A 19,612-nucleotide genomic window follows, 5' to 3' on the forward strand; every position below is an offset into this window, starting at 1 on the left:
GGTCCAGGGCCTAGACATCAATGACAAAGTCAAAGAGAAATTTTAGTAAATTTTGTTTGAAAAATCACAACATTGACTTTTTTGTCTATGCAATATAGCACAAAAACTTCTCCCTGTCAAAGATAAATGGGAGAGCTGAGAACAAGGAGTTTTTGCATTTCTCCCTCTATATTAGGCTCTGCAATATGTATTAACTTGACTATACCTGACCATAAATAAACCAGAAACTTGTCTGAACCAATTAAGTTTGATTTACAGTTCATTGTAGGTTCTACAGACTTAAAATGCAATTTTAATGGTGACATGGATTTTTCATTAGATAACATAATAAATTTCAGGCATCAATTCCACGATTCACTGTCACAAGTTTTTTATGCATGTGCAGAGTTATGTTTAAAAGATTTTTAAATTTTTTTTACCAATATATTTGATAACTGCATTAGAATGGAGATAACCATATTGAAGATTTGTGGGGTGTCAACTGTTGATTTGACATTTGCATATTGAGTTGAATGATAATGTGTAATTGCTATTGCCAAATCAATGATTTACATCTCAAAATCTTCCAATACAATATGGTTATCTCCTAAATCTTAGGCCTGAATCAAGCAGGTTTTATGTATCTTAACATGAACAAGAATTGCAGTAAGCTTACAAAAGAAATACCTCCAGCTGCAAGTGGACATTAAAGTTGGATAATATACCTTTGCAAGAAGTTTTATGTACTGTAATGACATACTCACCATCAGGTTTAAATCTGTCTAGAGTATTATATTCTAATGACAAATCTCCCTCTATGGTTCTATAGTCTAAACTGTACAATTTGCCATAGAATTGGAATTCATCATCATTATAGTTAGTCTGAAAGTAATAGTCATTGCTACAATCATCCACTTACATGTACATTAATGATATACATGTACCGTATATACTCGCCTATAAGTCTGATTTTTGGGACTTAATTTCTAACTGCTGGGAAGGGTACCAGCTTTCAGACAAGATCTAGCTAGTTAACTAAAATTTTCAGCTTGAAAATGTCAAAAGCTTGATAACTGACATGAGAATGACACCAATACTGAACTGCCAGACTGGCGCCGCTTACCACACGTTAAATTGTAAATGTCAGTTTTGGGAAGACTGTCTTCATCTTCTACATTTTACAGCTAAAATATGATACAGTTTTTGCCACAATACTGGCCTTTTATGATTTTTATTCGTATTTCTAACTAATCAATATTTTAATCAATAATAGTAATCAATATTTAAGTCGGTTATTACAATTCCTTTTATGAATTTCTTTATCTTTAAGATAAAACCTTAACTTACCGAAATATCTTCAAAAATGAGTTGTTAGAGTATCATAAACTTTCTGTTTTATTCTTTGTTGTTCCCTATGTTTATGATTCTAATTTGGGTTATTGGTTGTACCATTATTAGAATGAATGAAAAACAGCCATATTAAAACAATTGGCATGGCTTGTCAAGAATTTAATTACATACTAGTATAAAACAACACAGGTCTGTAATTATTTATTTCAATATTTATTGATGATATCAAAACAAACAGGTATCTTGTAATTAAGGAATGTTAGTGATGCATCTGTCAGAAATCAGTCCAACTTTTAAGCTGGTCAAGACTAGGTTCCAGATTTTTGGACTGAAAAAGGGGGGTCCAACTTATTGGCGAAATCAACTTATACTCAAGTATATACAGTACTTGATATTTGTTATTTCATAATAACACAGTGAGGTAATAGGCAGTACATCATCTAATTTGCTGGTGTCATCAGTGTAAAATTGATCATAAAAAATGCTGTCACAACAGAAAATAGCATCATAACTTACGATCAATTTCACACTTAATACTTTTTGAAAAACTAACTGCTGATGTGTGTGCCCAAGTAATCTTAACATGTGTAATGAGTTTTGTGTTTCTGTTCAGTAGCTAAATGCTATCTGCAATGTTTATGGTATTGCTGTCTGTCCGTAGGTAAGTCGGCTATGCTCTACACTTTGGATTTAATTTATATCATACAAATGTTTGTTGTTGTTTATCACTGATTCTCTGTTGTATTACTAAACACTCCAAACAAGATATTGATATGAATGGCTCTATAAGTAATAGTTTCCTCTTCATTGTTAAACAATGAAAGGTATGTCACACGTCTAACAGGAAATGACAAAACAGCTGCAGATGATACATATTTAATCACATTGGCTCTACTACATAGACCTTGACATTTTAAGTAGTTAAGTGTGCCTTTGATACAAGTAAACTAAACAATTGTTACTTCTGTGCTGTATCGTTGAAGGTTATAACATCCTAAAATTGTTACACATTTTTAAAAAGAACATAATACATTTGAAGCAGCCAATACTATATGAAGTGATTTTATAAAGTTGAAGGTTCTACCTTTAAATAGCTTCATTAACACAACAAGGTAATCTGAGTTATGCAACTGTTACCCTACAATATATTTTGAGAACACATTGTACCTATTCGTATCCTAACTACATTTGTGTATACTTACTCGGATTTCTTTCATTATTGCTGTAGCCAAACCATCTCTTCCTAATAAGACTATGTTAAGTGGAACAGTTTCACTGGGCTGGCTAACAGTTTGTGGTTCTGGTCTGTATAAGAAAATATAAACCTTACTTATGTACACTACTGTTTAAGATAAACTTATTTCAATTCTAGACAAATTACATACACGTACAATTACAGTGTACAATTTGTGTTATTTCACATACTCGGTCATTTACTAAATATCTGAATGAGTGAACAAGTTCAGTTTCGACCACTGTCTGAAAAAGTGAATGATTTTACACGACATTACCCAATTGTCAACAAACACTTTCTTTACAAAACACTGTATCTCTCAGATTTTTTCATCACATCGGCAAACAGCCGAAAACTTCCAAGCGACGAAAAAAATGTTGATTATCTATAAAAGAAATCTCAAATATCTTTTCTATTTAAATGGGTTGTTGACTTCTGTTAAAACAATTCAACTGATAAAATAATAATTACAAACTACGACTGTGCTTTCGTTACCACTGGAAAATCGGCGGGAAATTGTTGGATTTGTGAATCTTCTTCTTAATTAAATCAAGTAACTTATGTATGAAAATTCTACAAGTCACTTCAATCAATTCATATACACAATGGTGTTGCACGTGTACCGTTAATATAATTATGCAATCAACTAATCAGTTACAGATAAATCACAATCACAGGTGGCCGCACATCAACTAAAATTAACACACACCTGTCATTTCATTTCCAATAAACAATTAGCAGACAGGTAAACAGAATGTTATACACTAATAAAACCACACAGACTGTAATTCACAGGGGTTAACAATTTTTCATGTCCGATATTAGAAAATGATTGTTGGTCATTGGCAAAATTTGTCAGTTAATGACCAGCATTTTTTTTTACTATTTCTGGTTCCTTGGTCAGGAGGCATTTTTAATTTAACCCCACCATGTTTACAATTTTTATTAAAAATTTTCAAGCCTAACTATCTATAATAACAACATCCCATCAAATATTTTAATTGAGGTGCCTTCCTTCCAACCCCCTCATAATTAATTCTGGAATAGCCCTAAATGTATGCATTTCAGATTATGAAATGTACCAATTTTCAAGATAATTTGTTTCTATTCTTTGAACTTGTATTGAATCTATGAAATATGACCACTTTAAATATGTTTTTTAATCAGGTGGATGGTTAAACAGTCACCAAATTAACAAAACCCAATCAAAACAACAAAAAACAATACGTGCTTAAGATTTCCAGAATTACCGTACCAATACCAACACTTTCCAGGATCTATCTTGATAATTGCCCTTATTTTAGGTACGAAGTTACATGATGGCCCTTAAGATTGAGTTCTTAAAGTGCAGTAATTTAAACAAGAAATTGCAAATAGCAGATCTGTTTTCTTTGACTTTACTTGGTGAATTAGAAATTTTAATTATCATCCAGGGAGATCCCTAATGCAATTGTGGTCACTATAATTTCATTTTACACTAAGTGAGATGATTACCTGACAGGTCTAGAGGCTAGTAACAGCTGTACTTTATTCTCTGCACATTTTTCGCGGAAGTGACACCGGTCTTTAGAAGGACATTCCATAAATCCCAAGTGGTTATATAGTATTATGTTTCTCTCCTCATCAATTCGATCAAGTCTCTTATATCTAACACAAAAAATAGTATCATCATTTGTAACAAATAGACATGTTGAGAAAGCCAGGCAGCTTTATCATCCATCACCTAAATTTGTACTCTAGCTGCATTTTAATAACATTTTTCAATCAACAGAGCAGATTTTAATGAATAGTAAAAAATAAAGGGATAGTGGTACTGTTCCTATATATCCATGTTTATTTTTATGAGTATTTTATGAACCACTGTAGTAATAGACTTGCTGTTTATATCATATGGCGACATTTATTAAATTTTAGCACTATAACACTGGGCAGCATTACCATGCTACCTTTTTGTTTAAAATTGCATTGATGATCGTGTAAATGCAAAGTTAACTCAATCACCAAAATCAAAGGTAGTTCTGTTTTTATATTGAAACTACAAATTTCTTACTTTCCTTTCAGTTTGCAGATAAAATAACTTATGGTCAGTTGGGTAACAGTAAATAGACATATATATCCTTACCTTAAATCATCCTCTAGATCTTTAGTTATATGTCTGATATCACCTTGGGTTATAGTATCAGTAGTTCCTATCATACGGATAAACAAATCTAATTTCTCCCACAAAAGTTCCTGGAAATCAGACTTGGCATTTAGTTTGAGTTCCTGTTGATGCATTTCATACACCTGTTCACGCTCCTCACTGTGTAAATCATTGTAACATTCCTTCCCTACAAAGAATATGTAAGTCTCCTTCAAACCTTTTCCTGGTATTACTTGAGGATTCTCTTCCAATGCTATCTTGAATTTCTTCTTTAACCTGCAAAAAGTAGGTTCAGAATTATCAAATATTGCTTTAATTTCTTCAAATACTCAATACTCAAATACTGTTATCACAGTGATACGTCTTGACTGTTGCACAAGGATGATGTTACTTAAAATTTGATTGATGGTGCCTTTGTCACTAATTTCATATATTGTGGACAATTTAAAATTACAATACAATCACTTGACACCACCAAAGTGGACAGATATCTCAGGTATTGTTTATTGTTTGCATATAAGCATTATAAAGAACTGTGATGAATGGATGTTTCAGTAACATATTATTTCAAAGTCTGACAATAGGCTGTACCTGTGTAGGTATGGAACTGTAAAGTAGTGGTGCTAATGCAACTACACACCAAAAACAAACAACACACATTAGCACAAGTGATTCATGTTTAAATGACCTTATCAGAAATCTTAACATTAAAATCTTAACAAGAAATTTCAAAGTCCACAGGCAATAACTGCCAAGACTTTTTGCATAAAAGAGACACAGAACTGTGATAAAGTGATGCTAATGACACTGCATACTAAATATGATTGACCTATATGTAGCATAAGTGGTTCATACCGAATTTACCTAATAAGAAAACTTAATGTGGATGCTGACACAGATACCAGAAAAGTAATATCTTAGTCTCGCCTTGCGGGCATAACAGGGATAACTTTGGGAAGGGTTCATGGGCCTTGGCCCTAAAATGCAAAATATGACCCAAAAAGAATGGGAATGCATGGGTCAATGACCCATTTTTTGGTACAAAAATGATGCACTATTCATGTTATTGACCCATAGTAATATCTTAAATCACCCATTTTATGTCACAAAAATATGTCACTAACCCAACAAATTTAAAAAAAAAAAAAAGAAAATTTAAGAGTTATCTCTGCAAAAAAAAGTTTCTCCAAAAAACAACTATTATCCTTTACCAAAGGTGTTCAGGGACCAAGGAAAAAAAAACATCTTCTTTTTACTGTTGACAAAGTTATTTTCACCAACTAATAAATTGCAGAAATAAATCACTGTAAATAGGTCCCTTCAATATAAAAATTTAACATACATGCTTAACAAGAGTGTTATCTGAGATGTGAATAAAATGAAGTAAATGATAAATGTACAGAAAAATATCTTCAATGTTACGCCAATTTAAGTGCAATGTTGTCGATAAACAGAAATACATGTATGTCAGTTCTGAATGCCACTACAAAAATAAATTTCTGACAGCATGCACATCTCCTAGTGGTTTCTTTACATCCCACAAAGTTTCATAACAATGGTTCAGACAGACAGACAGGACGAAACCTATATACCCCCAAACAGTTTTTACTGGGGGTATAAAAACTATTCGAACTTCAACTTCAAGACAGTTTAAAATAGTTTATTCCCAGGATGGTTTTGTACAGTTTGGGATCAAGATGATAAATAAAACCTAAAAAGGTTACAAAAGAACTCTGAATTACACTGAGTTACTTACTGAGACTTTCTGTATTCAGCTTGGAGGTTATCAACATGATTTCGGAAACATTTTTCGGCATCAGGTGAGTCATTGAGCAGATCAAGAGGAATTCTAGTTTCTGTGAAGTTTTCTACAAACTCCTGCAGTGCCTTCCAACTCTCCCCTTCTGGCATCTCCACAAAGAATTCATCAAAGTCAGGATGATCTGCTATATACCGCTGACAACCTGACCATGGCCTAGAAAATGCAAGATACACTAAAAACATGACATCTTGGATTTAATGTTCGAACATCTATGGTTTGTAGGAGTTTCTTTTAAAATTTGGACTCGCATGCAATTAGATGTTTCTCTAACAATTTAGATCCTTTCATATACAGTCTTGTTAAATTATTGAGCACATGGTAAAAAAAAAACAAATATGGTTTTCAGTTTTATAACAACTCTACTAATACATTGTACATGTACATGTATATACAATCTAACCTGTCATTTATGGTCACGAGATCGGGTAGGAAGTGATTTAATGCCTCTGGCAGATTTTTCAAAAATCCCTGTTCTCTTCTTTTTATCTGTTCTTCGCGGAGGTTATATATATGTCTTCTAAACAAACGTTTGGCTGAGTCAGTACCAAACAAATCTACATAGTGTCCAAAGTCTGATTCTTTTTCTAATTTTCTGCGAGAAGAAGCCCACGTAACTTTAACATCAGTCACTTGTAATCGCAATAAACTTTTGTAAGCCTCAGTTGCTACGTCTAGTATTTCTTTCCTCTGTTTCACAGCTTCAGTGAAGGGAATTACTTTAGGTTTTGTTTTGGTTTTGTCAATGAGATGAGCTAATGTCATAAATGCCAGTTCAATGTTTACATTCTCATGTGCCGAAGTTCCAACCAGTGGAATATTGTTTTTGTATTCTTTCTTAGCTACAATTTTCTCTGCCTCTTTTACATAGCGTTCATCAGCCTCATCATTCTTAGTTGTCACTAATACTACAGGTTTTTTATTTTTAACTACACCATTTAACAAATGTGTGACAAAGTCAACTTGTTGTTCTAATGATCTCTGCTGTACAGAACTAACATCAAAACAACAAATAAAGCCATCAATTGATAATTTTCCTTCTGGGATTATTTTCTGCTCATAAGTACTGTCTGTTTCCATTCCTTTTAATAAAGATACATAACTTTAAAAATTTGTCAACATTTAGTACAATTATTGCACAGATATAAAATCATTAACCCCCTGTTGGATTTTTAAAATGCAAAACATTCTTTACAGCATGTATCCAGAAATCTACATGTTCATGTCAGAGTTTGGGAAAACTTTCCTCTGTTGTCGGACATAGGACTGACAAAGGCAAATGACTCTTCAGTCCCACTGAAAATTTGCTGGTCCTATGTAATCAGACTTCACAAAATCTTTTTAACTGCTGTCAGTCATGGGACCAGCACAAAGGGTTAAAATGCTGCTTCTACCCAAATTTTTCCTGTCAGGAATGGCAGGACTGGCAATTTTCATGAACTCTGTCATGTACATGTACATGTATACATCATCAATGCAGTTTCTATATCAAGGCTTCCCATGGACTTTTGCAACTTTTTATTGTTTTGGTTAGTGGTGTTCTAATGATTGATAAAAGTCGACCCTCAAATGTGATAAATCGATTGAGATTTTCAGTAGCTCAGGTTATCTGTCAAATTCACTGTTCACTCTTATTGTAACTTTTGGTCACTGTTTTTATTATTAAACATCAACGCCAAAGCTACATGTATATATCATAAACGTGGACAGTTTTCATCCTTTCTACACATCAATCAACATTTCAACTTAATGGGATTTGAAGTGGAAATGTTGATCAATGGAGTCATGATGAAAAATGATTATTTATATACATGTAACAGAGTGCAAGATATAAGTATCTGTTGATGTTCAGAAATGGGTGCACATTAAAATGAAAAATTTAATATTTATGCTGCTAAACTGTAATAATTTTTTAGCATAGGATATAGAACAACCAATTACAATAGATAATCAGTTGGATACTACTTATTACTAATCTACATGTACATGTATGATAAAGGATTACCATTTGATAATTCTAATCGATTGTTCTGGTGCAGGTACTATCAATGCATAAGAAATAAATCATGGAAACTCCATTTAATCATTGTTTTACCACAAGCAAATAATGCCTCTTTGTTTTACCCCCAGCGATAGTAAGGGGTTAAATAACTACATGTACATAAATGGCAAGCATGTGGTAAAACAATGATAAAAGAGTTTCTGTGATTTACTTAGTTTCTAACAGGATTAGTTTTTTCATATTTTTAATAGACACAGCCCAAGTGTTGCACGAAACGTAGTCATGTGTTTAATCACTTTTTTACCATGACCGTGGTCAAAAGAGCATTGAAGCATATTAGAATGAATCTTTGTATGTAAGGGCATTCAGCCTCATGGAAGATTTATTCAACAAACTGGCAGTTTTGTATAAAAGGCAGAATTTACAAACAATAGTAAAGTGAGACCAGTAGAACAAAAAAAAACAGATATGCTTTCTGTTGTTACTCCATAACTGATCTTGAATATATCGGACATTAATAACAATCCAATGTGTTGAAAACTATATAGAAAAAAATACATAACAAAAATAGGCCTGAACTGTGTAAATGCAGTGCCGTAGGATTTAAAAAATTAGGTTTCCCAAACTCAAAATAAAGATTAACGTACCCACATTCAAAGTCTCTTTGTAAATTTAACAAATTCTTTAAAAATTGAATTTTTCTACTTTCCAAAGGAAAAAAGAATATATCAGTAAAACAAAAAACTTTCCCACACTTGCCCAGTGTGGCAGGAAAGTGGAATAATAGAACACTGTAATGTAAACTTTGCCACACATGCCCAGAGTGGCAGGAAAGTGGAATCCCAGAACAATGTAATGTAAACTTTGCCACACATGCCCAGAGTGACAGGAAAGTGGAACCCTAGAACAATGTAATGTCAACTTTGCCACACATGCCCAGAGTGACAGGAAAGTGGACCCCTAGAACACTGTAATGCAATACTTAAAGGTTTACTTTATGATCTGTCTAAACTCAATGTAAGAATTTCACACTGTAAATGGATTCATTTCCAATAACTGTCATCACAGAAAAACAACTGGCTACAGAAAATGGTGACAGGGAAGATGCAGACAACACTATACCATTATACAACTGCTATTTTTTATCTGTCTTATGAAATGTGCCAATAAGCATATAAGTGTATGATGTACAAACCTAACTGGTCTTTACAGATGTACATGAGCTTTTCAGCTGACTGTACTTTGGTCATTAGACATCTCTTGTGGTAAGGATCTGTACGTCCTGTCTTAAAAGGCTGGAATGACACATCGTCAATGAATTCAGTCTGTTCAATTACATGGAATGTAAAGTTGGATCCATCATCAGTTTTTGTCACCTCACCCCAGTACAGGAAGTGGTCATTATTTATCACTCGACCAGCAAAATCACTTTGACTCAAAACAGAGATGTGTTCATGAGAATATTTATCTGCAACCTGGCTGATAAATCGGTTACAGAAACATGACTTTCCAACTCCAGCATTCCCTTTGTCCTTCTCTGTCCCTGACAACCCAATGACACTAATATTAAATGTACGATCATCTGTTTTCTTGGCCATATTCTAGCTATTTCACAGGGTTCAAGAGGTCACAAGGGGGAGATAATTGGTGGCTGTGTAGTATAGTTATTTCAGCAGTATACGGTTTGAGCTTTCCCATTGTGTAAATCAACAGTATGGATGAAAATATTCTATCATCAAGTCCATTGACTAAGTACAATCCTTCCTCTACATGTATTGGTTTTAAGCAGACACAAGTTCATCTTCTAAAAAACACAACAATAAAGGACACATAAAATTTTATGAAACTTCATTTGTATCATGCCAGTATCAACATTCTTGATTTCAGGGTCCAAGTTAGTGTTGTACTAAGCTTCATAACCCTCAATTTCTGATTTAGGACCTAAGATATTTACCTGCATCCATGACCTTTATGACTGATGCCTTATTATGGATTTTTTTTCATTCAGTAGACTACTGAATTGAAACTTGGAAAAGTATAGTACATTTGTTGTACTTTTCACTCTTGAAAAATGTAAATCTTACCTTTAATCAGTTAAAACATTTTGTTTACATAAGTTAATCATTCATATACTGAAAATCAATGCAGATTACCATCAATACACTCTGAAACTTTGCCTTTGTACAGAAACGTATCATATACAATACATTTTACATAAATTCTTTCAAATGATATTTTAGTATCTACATTAGCTTCTAAAGAAATAACACTGTAAACAGCTAAGGCATTAAAACGACTCAAGTTACCATCTTAATCAAGGGTCAATCTTACACACAAGACAATATCTGGGAACAAACTACATGTAGATTATGTACAATGTACTATAGCATAAGAATCTGTTGACAAATGACACAAGTAGAAATTTAGTAAGTATACAAAATGTATATGGCTTCATTGTTTAGTGATGACTCTCATAATTTTATATAGACCATTGATGATAAGTTAACATGAGTAACGGTCAGAGACCATGCTGTGTCTGATACATCTATCAAAACATAGTAACACCTGACTGTAATCTTAATCCATAATTAACCTCACACAACAGTACCAGTATATTAACATGTATAATACAGCTGCCTGTACAGCACATTGTACATTATAATTACCTAAAGTGTTAATCAAACTCGAATTCGCTGATTCAGCAGAAATACATGAAAAAATATTTGGCATAGAGTTTTTTATGTAGTTAATACGTTTGTACTGACAAATAAAGCAGGATTAGAAACTCATAAAATCCATATGGTTAAAGCTGTTAACAAAAATATTTGATTTTTATATAATTTTTAAAATGTACTACATGTATTCAATGAAATGTCCAAGTCATGAAGTTGCTATTGGCAACCAGACAACCTTCAATGAGTAATTAGTTGTATGCTTACTGAACCAAAAAGCTGTGAGTGAAAAACAATAGTGATGGTCCCTAAGCTCAAAAATCATTACTACATGTACATGTACATTGAAAATATCATTCATGTGCCAGTCACAAAATAGAAAGGTAGTAACAATAAACACCAGAGATTTTTTTATTCAAAATGAACAGTTTTAAATTTTACTATTAAGATTAACCTTTGGTTCTTCACATCTATAAATATACACAATATGAAAATCTCCACGGTAATGAACAGATGCGAAGTTTAAAGCAAATTAACTAACCAAACAATATTTTTAATTTAATGCAAAGTTTAAGATCTGACAGTCATGTATGTGTACTTACTTTTAAAAGTGACAGACAGTATCTTATACTAACAGCATCTAAAAATCCATGTCCACCCTGACATGTTTTTGTTTGCACACATACATGTATCCCAATAAGACAGGAAATATATGAATATCCTTCCTGGTAAATACTATATCTATGGTAGATTTTATAACAGTATCTGGTTACTGACTTATAAAGGATGTATTCTACAGAAACCTTATCCTAATACATGTTACTTTCACCACTTCAACTCTAAAGTACTTCTACTGTACACAATGTATGAACAAATGTAAAAGTATTTAATAGTGTATACACTGTTTGTACAAGTACATTTCTATTACCTGCTCTGCATGTGCTTATTCACTTTCAATGAGACATACATGTACATGGATGGTAAAGAACCTACTGCTTTATCAAATTATAATTGTGTGTACAGTATACATTTAAAACAAAAAATTTACTTTATCTCACTTCATTGATAGTTTAATGTGCATGTACATGTACATTCAACAATTAAATTACATATTTACTATAAAGCTCCATTTCACTTATCCAAGTTCACAGGTAATATGGTAAATTGATTGATCTAATTTCAATCTACTGAGGGCCTGAATCATCATATTACAAATGGAAACAAGATCTGTTCTGTGTTCATATGTATTTCAATACATGTATGATTCAAGTTATATAATCAGTATTACCACTCAATCAAGTCAATGACATTCACATAAAAACAGTGTTGATTCTATCCATAATTTATACCCTTACTACACAATACAGGTAGTTCCCCCATGGAAAGTTTGGCTATGGAAAAAAAAAAAGTCAAGTTTTCACATTTACCAATAGATTTCCCTAGCCCTAGCTAGGTAATACACGAATACTCTGTGAAAATGTTGAAATGATCTCTTTTTTCAGTCAATATAGAAATTTCAAAGTCATTGTGTACACATGTTGTTGAGAAACCTTGAGTTAATAAAAACATACCTATATGTATATGTATGTACACTGTAAGTAAAATAGGAATAAGTCCTACATAATGACAATTCATTATCATTTCATACATTAGTGCTTGTAAAGAAATATATATGAATGAAAACATTTAATGAAACAAAGGTTAAAAATAACTGCAATCTACATGAATTTTATGAATGAATATTATGTGATTAATCACTACAGATTAAAAGTAGGTCATACATATACAAGAATATTAGGCAAGGTAATTTTTAGGAATAGTACATGTAAAAGCGTGCCCACAGAACAGGAGATTAATATTTTTACAAAAGGATTAGTTGGTAATCTGTTCAATAAATTGGAGCAAATATGTGTTTTATATCAACAGCACATCTATATGCATTGAAACCCAAACCAGTTATCCGTCCATGTGCCATTATGGGGTTGTGGTGTTTAAAAGGAAGGCTGCTAACTGTGTAACAAGTAAAAGGATTCTGAATCTACTCATTACTAAGTTTGAGCAACAGCACATAAGTATACAATGCACATATGTAAGAATGAAACCATTGTACATGTATTCACAAAAAATAGAGTGAGGTTAAGTACAATGTAGATACAAAATTTGCACAGATTCACCTGCACATGTACAAACAAATTTACTTGATGTACATTTATATGTTTAAGGTACAAATCTTAATCCTAAATCAAGAATTAAAAAAAAAAAACAGGAAATCAATGCAGCAAGTCCCCGTAAATTTTAAATAGCACAGTTCTTATGGCCTTCCTCCAAAATTATAGCAAAGCGCCCATAGTGCATTCTAACTAAAATTAATTACTGATAGTGTTGTGCTAAGAAATCATGACCATCAATGTAGAAGTGTAAGCTCCATAACTATATTCGACCTCAGGTCCCAGCAGAAATAAATTCCAGTCTAATGGTAGTATTATCACATACATGTTGGGCTGTCACCTTGGGGAGTATGACATACACATACACGTGTACATGTATATGTAATAAGAAAGAGTCTAACAGGATACATGTACATACCTCATTAACAAGTCAATACATGCAATACACATTATTATGCAACTATGTCAACACTTCAATATCATGATCTGAAGGTTGAACCAATAAACATAAAATATCTCTGTTCAAATTGATTAAAAAAATCAAATATGAATCTAGGAAGTCAATAATTTTCAAGGAGTTCATTACAAGATCACACTCCCACAGTTTACAAAATTCCCTGTTACTAAATTTAGACTATTCATAATGTATGTGTGCATCCATGTATAGTTGTATTCATAGTAGAAAGGTACCTTAATGATGTACTTGTGTGTATCTCATCTATATTTAGAAACTAATGCAATTGCATACATGTTTTGTACATAATCTAGATTGGTCATATATAAGATGGTATAAATCTACATGTAAGAGAACATCAAACGTTTTGAATAGAAAAACCCTATGGGATAACGCTCTTCCATAACATTTATCAGTGATTATTTTTCTTTCTATTAGAATATATTCTCCATTTAGCCATAAAATGGATTAAATATCCTTCACTTGTACAAAGGAAGGTGATGACTAATGAATCTACTGGAAGGTTCAATTAACATTAGCATTTTTTGCATGTTTAAATCAATCAATAATAAAAGGTGAGAATCAATAATAAAAGGTGAGAGTCAACAAGAGAAAGATATACTGTTGAGTCATCCTTCATATAATTCATGGACAGACAATAACAATTTCAGGGAGATAGAATCTACTACAAGAACATTGGGGTTTTTAGAAGATGAAAAAATTGAAAAAAAATCGAAGACTCTGATATAGGCAGAGTTAAAGAAAAATATGCCAATGCTACCAGTTATCAAACTGTATTATTATAATTTCTCTGTTTTACGTTTCAATATATTCCATGTTTTAAACATTTTTTCCACTACAATTTGTAGACAACTTAAATTTGCCAATTTTCTTGCAATCATCAATGCCCTTACAGAAATCAAGGTAAGAAGAAAATATGGGTGTGCATTGTGGAAGCCATAATTATCTTAGGCCATCCTTAAAAAAAAAATTATTTTGACATCCTCTACTAAATTAATAATTTTAATTTCTAATTCATGGTTTAGTACTGTTATTCAAAGTTTCCCAAATTATATTCTCCAAATAAAAAGAGTGAGGTACATTTGTACATGTAGTTCTGTAAATGGACAACTATTTCACTAACTTGTGGATGGACAAAGGTGATTCCAATATATCTCCAAACTTTGCTTATAGCCACAGACTTATGGACAGACAAAGGTGATTCAAATGTATTTCCAAACTTTGCTTGTAGTTGTAGACTTGTGGACAAAGGTGACTCCAATACATGTATACATGTATTTTCAAACTTAGCGCTAGTAGCCATAGACTGATGGACTTACCAAGATAATTTCAATTCATGTACTGTACAAAAATGTACATGTATATCTCAAAACTTTGCTAATAGTCCTAGACTTGTGGACAAAGATGATTCCAATATACATATACATTTGTAACTCCAAAATTTGTTTTACAGCCCCTTTTAGACATCTAATTCCTTACAGTTATATTCTCTTCTTGTTGTATACCACCTTTTGGTATAAATGTAATTTAAAATTTATTCATGAACTTTAACCCAAGTAATCGTCAAGACACTTAAAAATTGCTTGATTTTTTTACTCTTTCAGCTCCTACATGTACATCATAAACAGTAAGGGGGTGGTAATAGAATTCCTCTCTGCCATGATCTGATACATACATGTATATGTATATATCATGATTCTTGACTGACCATCAATTACATATATATTTTGAAATTACAAAAACATGACAACCACATCCTTAGGTAATAACTAACCTTTCTTCACAATTTAAGCAAATCTTAAGTGCTCTACATTACAGTTTAAATGGATTATAACAGAGTTAGAAATAGTAGCCCGAGACTGGCTATTTTTTGGCAGGGCTGGCTAATTTTAGCAAAAATCTATATAGCCATATATTAAATATATTGAAAAGTTGTATTCAGGGCTGGCTAAAATTTGAGTGGGTTTCCTACCCTGATTATGATTGAGAAACAAAATTTTTAGCTGTCAATACTCATGATGCATCGATGCACTGTTGGATCATTAACTAAACAGTTTACATGTAAGTCACAACTCCCAAAATCAATCAGAGTCTTCTTTTTTATCTACATGCAAGACAAAGGGTCACCTACTTTTTTTCAAAAAGATCCAAATCAGCACTAACACTACAATAGTCCAATGGCTTGTTTGGGAATCTTCTTACTATTGGTTTGTCAGGCCTAGAAAAAATATCTTCTTGTTGGTGTATGTCACATTATTTTGAAGTAGTGGTTTTTATGGATTTCTTCCTTCCTCCTTCTAGAACAGGCTTCTGGAACAGGGTTATGTTGCTACAAGATTGAAGTCATCACTACAGAAGTTTTATGGTCGTTATCATGAACTCATGGATCATTATGGTGTATCCATCAGCACCATGAGAACTGATTCATTCAACGGGTCATAGTTTTCCTTCCCTCGTTTGTCTACCCCGGACTTGACTTTTTATGAGCAACTTGGCGGGTGTTTCTAGAAAAGCAGAGGACGCTTACCCTAACGGTGCACTTGGTCCATGCTCCCAGTTTTTAGTGCAGTCGGAGTTGCTCATTTACTTTTGTTACTTTGTATGTATGATTTTAGTTACTTTATGTTCTTTGTTGTGTATGTCTGTTTTGTATGTCTGGTCTTCGTCCCTGGATTACATTCTTTTGATTACCGCTATAACCTTGGTTCCCTTGATTACTCTTTATGTTCTTTGTTGTGTATGTCTGTTTTGCATGTCTGGTCTTTGTCCCTGGATTACATTCTTTTGATTACCGTTATAACCTTGATTACCCCTTACAAACATGTTTTGAACAATAAATAGAACTCCAAAGACGTTTCTGTTCAAAATAGAGGAATGAATATCAACTAAGTTTCAGTGGAACTCCCAAAACTTGTGACATAAAACAATTTTATTTTAGTTTACAACAATTTTATTTGTTAACTTTACAAAAGGGATAGGACACAAGCTTTAACAATGTTAGTATTGTCACTTTTTTATTATACAGAGTGTAGAGTTGGGTACAAAAGGTTTGGGACATGTTAGTGCCTTTTCAACCGTCACAAGTAGCGGACAACACTCTACCATCAATGATCGAAGTTTAATGTGTACATATGATGTGTCACATTAGACATTCAATGCACCATTTTAAAAGGAAATGCAACTACATTTGTAATCTCTATCAGTGATAAATGTGTAAGTTACTGCATTGTAAAATAATTTTTATTGTAGGATAGTCAGTTTTCAATGGAAACTTGCCCATGTTTATGTACATGCAGAGCAGTCTATAGCAATGTCAGTCAGCAGGGTTCTCACTCCTCCCAAAAAAAATCCAAGTCCCAGGACTCCCTTCCCACAAAAATGACAAGTCATGTAAGGAATTCAGAGGGTCCCATGAAAAGTGAAGAGTTTTATGTTGCAAGTTTGTACTGCCAATGGTAGCGAACTAACTTTTTAGCAACTTTGCACGAAGTACTGACAACATGTGTTTGTTCACCTTCTTCAAATTCTCCAACCACGGAAACATTTTCAGCCATTGCATACGGAATATATTTAATTTATTTAGAGTACTGGCTGTTGCTCTATGAGGATGAGATGGTGATGTTGTTAAGTCGTGTTCAGCTGGTCGTTTTAGACTGCCGAAAAAAAGGTTCGAGTTTACTCGAGACATTTCTGATCAAATGTAACCTATGTATAAATCCTTATTTTAATGATTAGTTGTGTTAAACAATTTCGATACTTAATGGATGCCGACTGATATTTACTTGCATGTAAAAATAACCCTTCAAGAACCTCACATACATGTATAACTATCTATTTTAGAAATTTAAATGCATACATTGTATACAATGTCTCCGATGTGTGACACAGTCATCAAATGGACTTCAATTAATTTTAACGCAATATACCTGACAGTTAGGAAGTATTAATCAACAATAAATATTTATTTTACAATTCTCTGATTATCTTTACACGTGTTGTATTTGCCGATCGTTAATACCAAGCACTAATCGTCTGAGCCGCTGTTTTACTGTGCTGACGGCTTGAAATAAAGTCGGACATATTAACAATCAAACCGAATTCATGTTGAGTAACCGTATTACCAGTGTAGATTTAGGCCATTGGATTGAGATATTTCACAAGTCCCCAGGACTCCCCTGTTGTGATTTTCAAGGGTCTCCAAGAATCCTCAAGGTTAGAAATTTGTAAAATTATAGTGCATGAATTCAGAAAATGAAAGGATTTCTGCAGGAAAATGCTGTTAAGCACAGTGCTGAAATGGGAAGTTGCTCAGCTTTTGTTAATGTGGAAAATTACATTTTTTTAAGATCTCTACTGTAGAAGTGCACATGCATATTTTTAAGCCAAATTTCTATCTTCAACATGAAAACCAAACCAGATATCCCTTTGTATCATATTTACCACAATTTTGACAAAACAATATGTACCTTAGTAAGGATGTGATTTCCAAGTCAGGAACATCATGTTTTTACACTGCTGCCATGGTTTAACTTGTAAGAATGTCTAAGTATGACAGAAACTTTCAAATACAGATTGGTTGTACAAATGTACATTAATGTATTTTTGCCAGACAAAAATAAATATGACATACTTATTAACACATGACACTTACATAAATCACAAGCATTCTCTTTTCACCTACATATATCATTGTCAATAGTAAATGTAATTGGTAACTACACATAGTTCAGTTCATTGAGAAAATCAAATACTTGAAGCCTTATAAATAAGTAAAAATTTAGTGCTACAAATGTGTCATTGACTTATGACTATCAAATAAATTGTGATATCAGTGCCAAAGAATACAGTCAATACATGGACCAGGATTCACTGCTTAATATACTGAACATAATTCTAGAAGAAAAGGGTGTGGTGCCTTCCACTATATAAATATGCTTCAACTATGAATAAACATGAAACAATCTTACTAAGTTTCCTGAATGGCAAATTATACGCATAACAGCTTATGTCTTCTTTTTACCTTGTAAACATAAATGATGGAAACATTTGTTGCACATCACAGACAGGTTATAATACCCAGTTATCGCTTTCTATGACCGAAAATATAACAAAACCAACATAAAATGTGGCACCACGAATGACCAATAGTAATCATGGTAACAGGTTCGTGGTTTCAATTTCACATATAGCCAAAACTGTCAAATTTACGGCCACACTTACAGTTTTTCTCGATAGCTGCTAACGCCATCTTGAATCTGATCTTCGTTCCAAATAAGGAAGTTTTAATGGAGTGTGTAAATTACGGAACCGGATTTCATATATTACTGTTTCCGGAATTTTAAGACAAAAAATTACAATCTTTTCTCGGAATCTCGAAATATTAAACGTGAAACCGAAGTCATTTATTAATTTATTTGCCTTTCTCGTTAAAAACTTTTCTCTTTGTGAAAAAAAGGAAACCATTGTGAGCAAACTACCCGATATAGAAAGAGTAATCAAGGGAACCAAGGTTACAGTGGTAATCAAAAGAATGTAATCCAGGGACAAAGACCAGACATGCAAAACAGACATACATAACAAAGAACACAACGTAACTAAAATCATATATACAAAGTAACAAAAGCAAATGAGCAACTCGGACTCCACTTAAAAACTGGGAGCATGGACCAGATGCATCGGTAGGGTAAACGTCCTCTGCTTTTCTAGAAACACCCGCCGAGTTGCTCATAAAAGTCAAGTCCGGGGTAGACAAACAAGGATAGAAAAACTA

General features: G+C 32.8%; 1 protein-coding gene across 22 annotated transcripts in view; it reads right to left on the reverse strand.

Moving 5' to 3' along the window:
* Nucleotides 1–19,125, reverse strand: part of LOC148609094 (rho GTPase-activating protein 190-like) — a 60,779-nt gene extending 41,654 nt beyond the window's left edge. For 15 of the 22 annotated variants that reach the window (XM_088541698.1, XM_088541693.1, XM_088541701.1 and 12 more), the window contains exons 1-8: nucleotides 19,063–19,125; nucleotides 9,723–10,331; nucleotides 6,929–7,607; nucleotides 6,463–6,681; nucleotides 4,686–4,982; nucleotides 4,058–4,210; nucleotides 2,532–2,634; nucleotides 744–861 (exon numbers count right to left, since the gene is read on the reverse strand). In XM_088541698.1, coding sequence (XP_088397824.1) covers nucleotides 744–861; nucleotides 2,532–2,634; nucleotides 4,058–4,210; nucleotides 4,686–4,982; nucleotides 6,463–6,681; nucleotides 6,929–7,607; nucleotides 9,723–10,125 — 1,972 coding nt within the window. In that variant the 5' untranslated portion in view covers nucleotides 10,126–10,331; nucleotides 19,063–19,125. Of the gene's footprint in view, nucleotides 1–743; nucleotides 862–2,531; nucleotides 2,635–4,057; nucleotides 4,211–4,685; nucleotides 4,983–6,462; nucleotides 6,682–6,928; nucleotides 7,608–9,722; nucleotides 10,332–11,801; nucleotides 12,136–13,785; nucleotides 13,944–15,973; nucleotides 16,172–18,308; nucleotides 18,391–19,062 lie in introns of those variants that run through there. The other 7 variants (XM_088541706.1, XM_088541703.1, XM_088541688.1 and 4 more) reach the window with 6 other exon arrangements.
* Nucleotides 19,126–19,612: the final 487 nt, after the last annotated feature.

This window comes from Perna viridis, chromosome 8, assembly GCF_037379345.1.
Source record: "Perna viridis isolate PV_CMFRI_1.1 ecotype Kerala chromosome 8, ASM3737934v1, whole genome shotgun sequence".
NCBI lineage: Eukaryota > Metazoa > Mollusca > Bivalvia > Mytilida > Mytilidae > Perna > Perna viridis.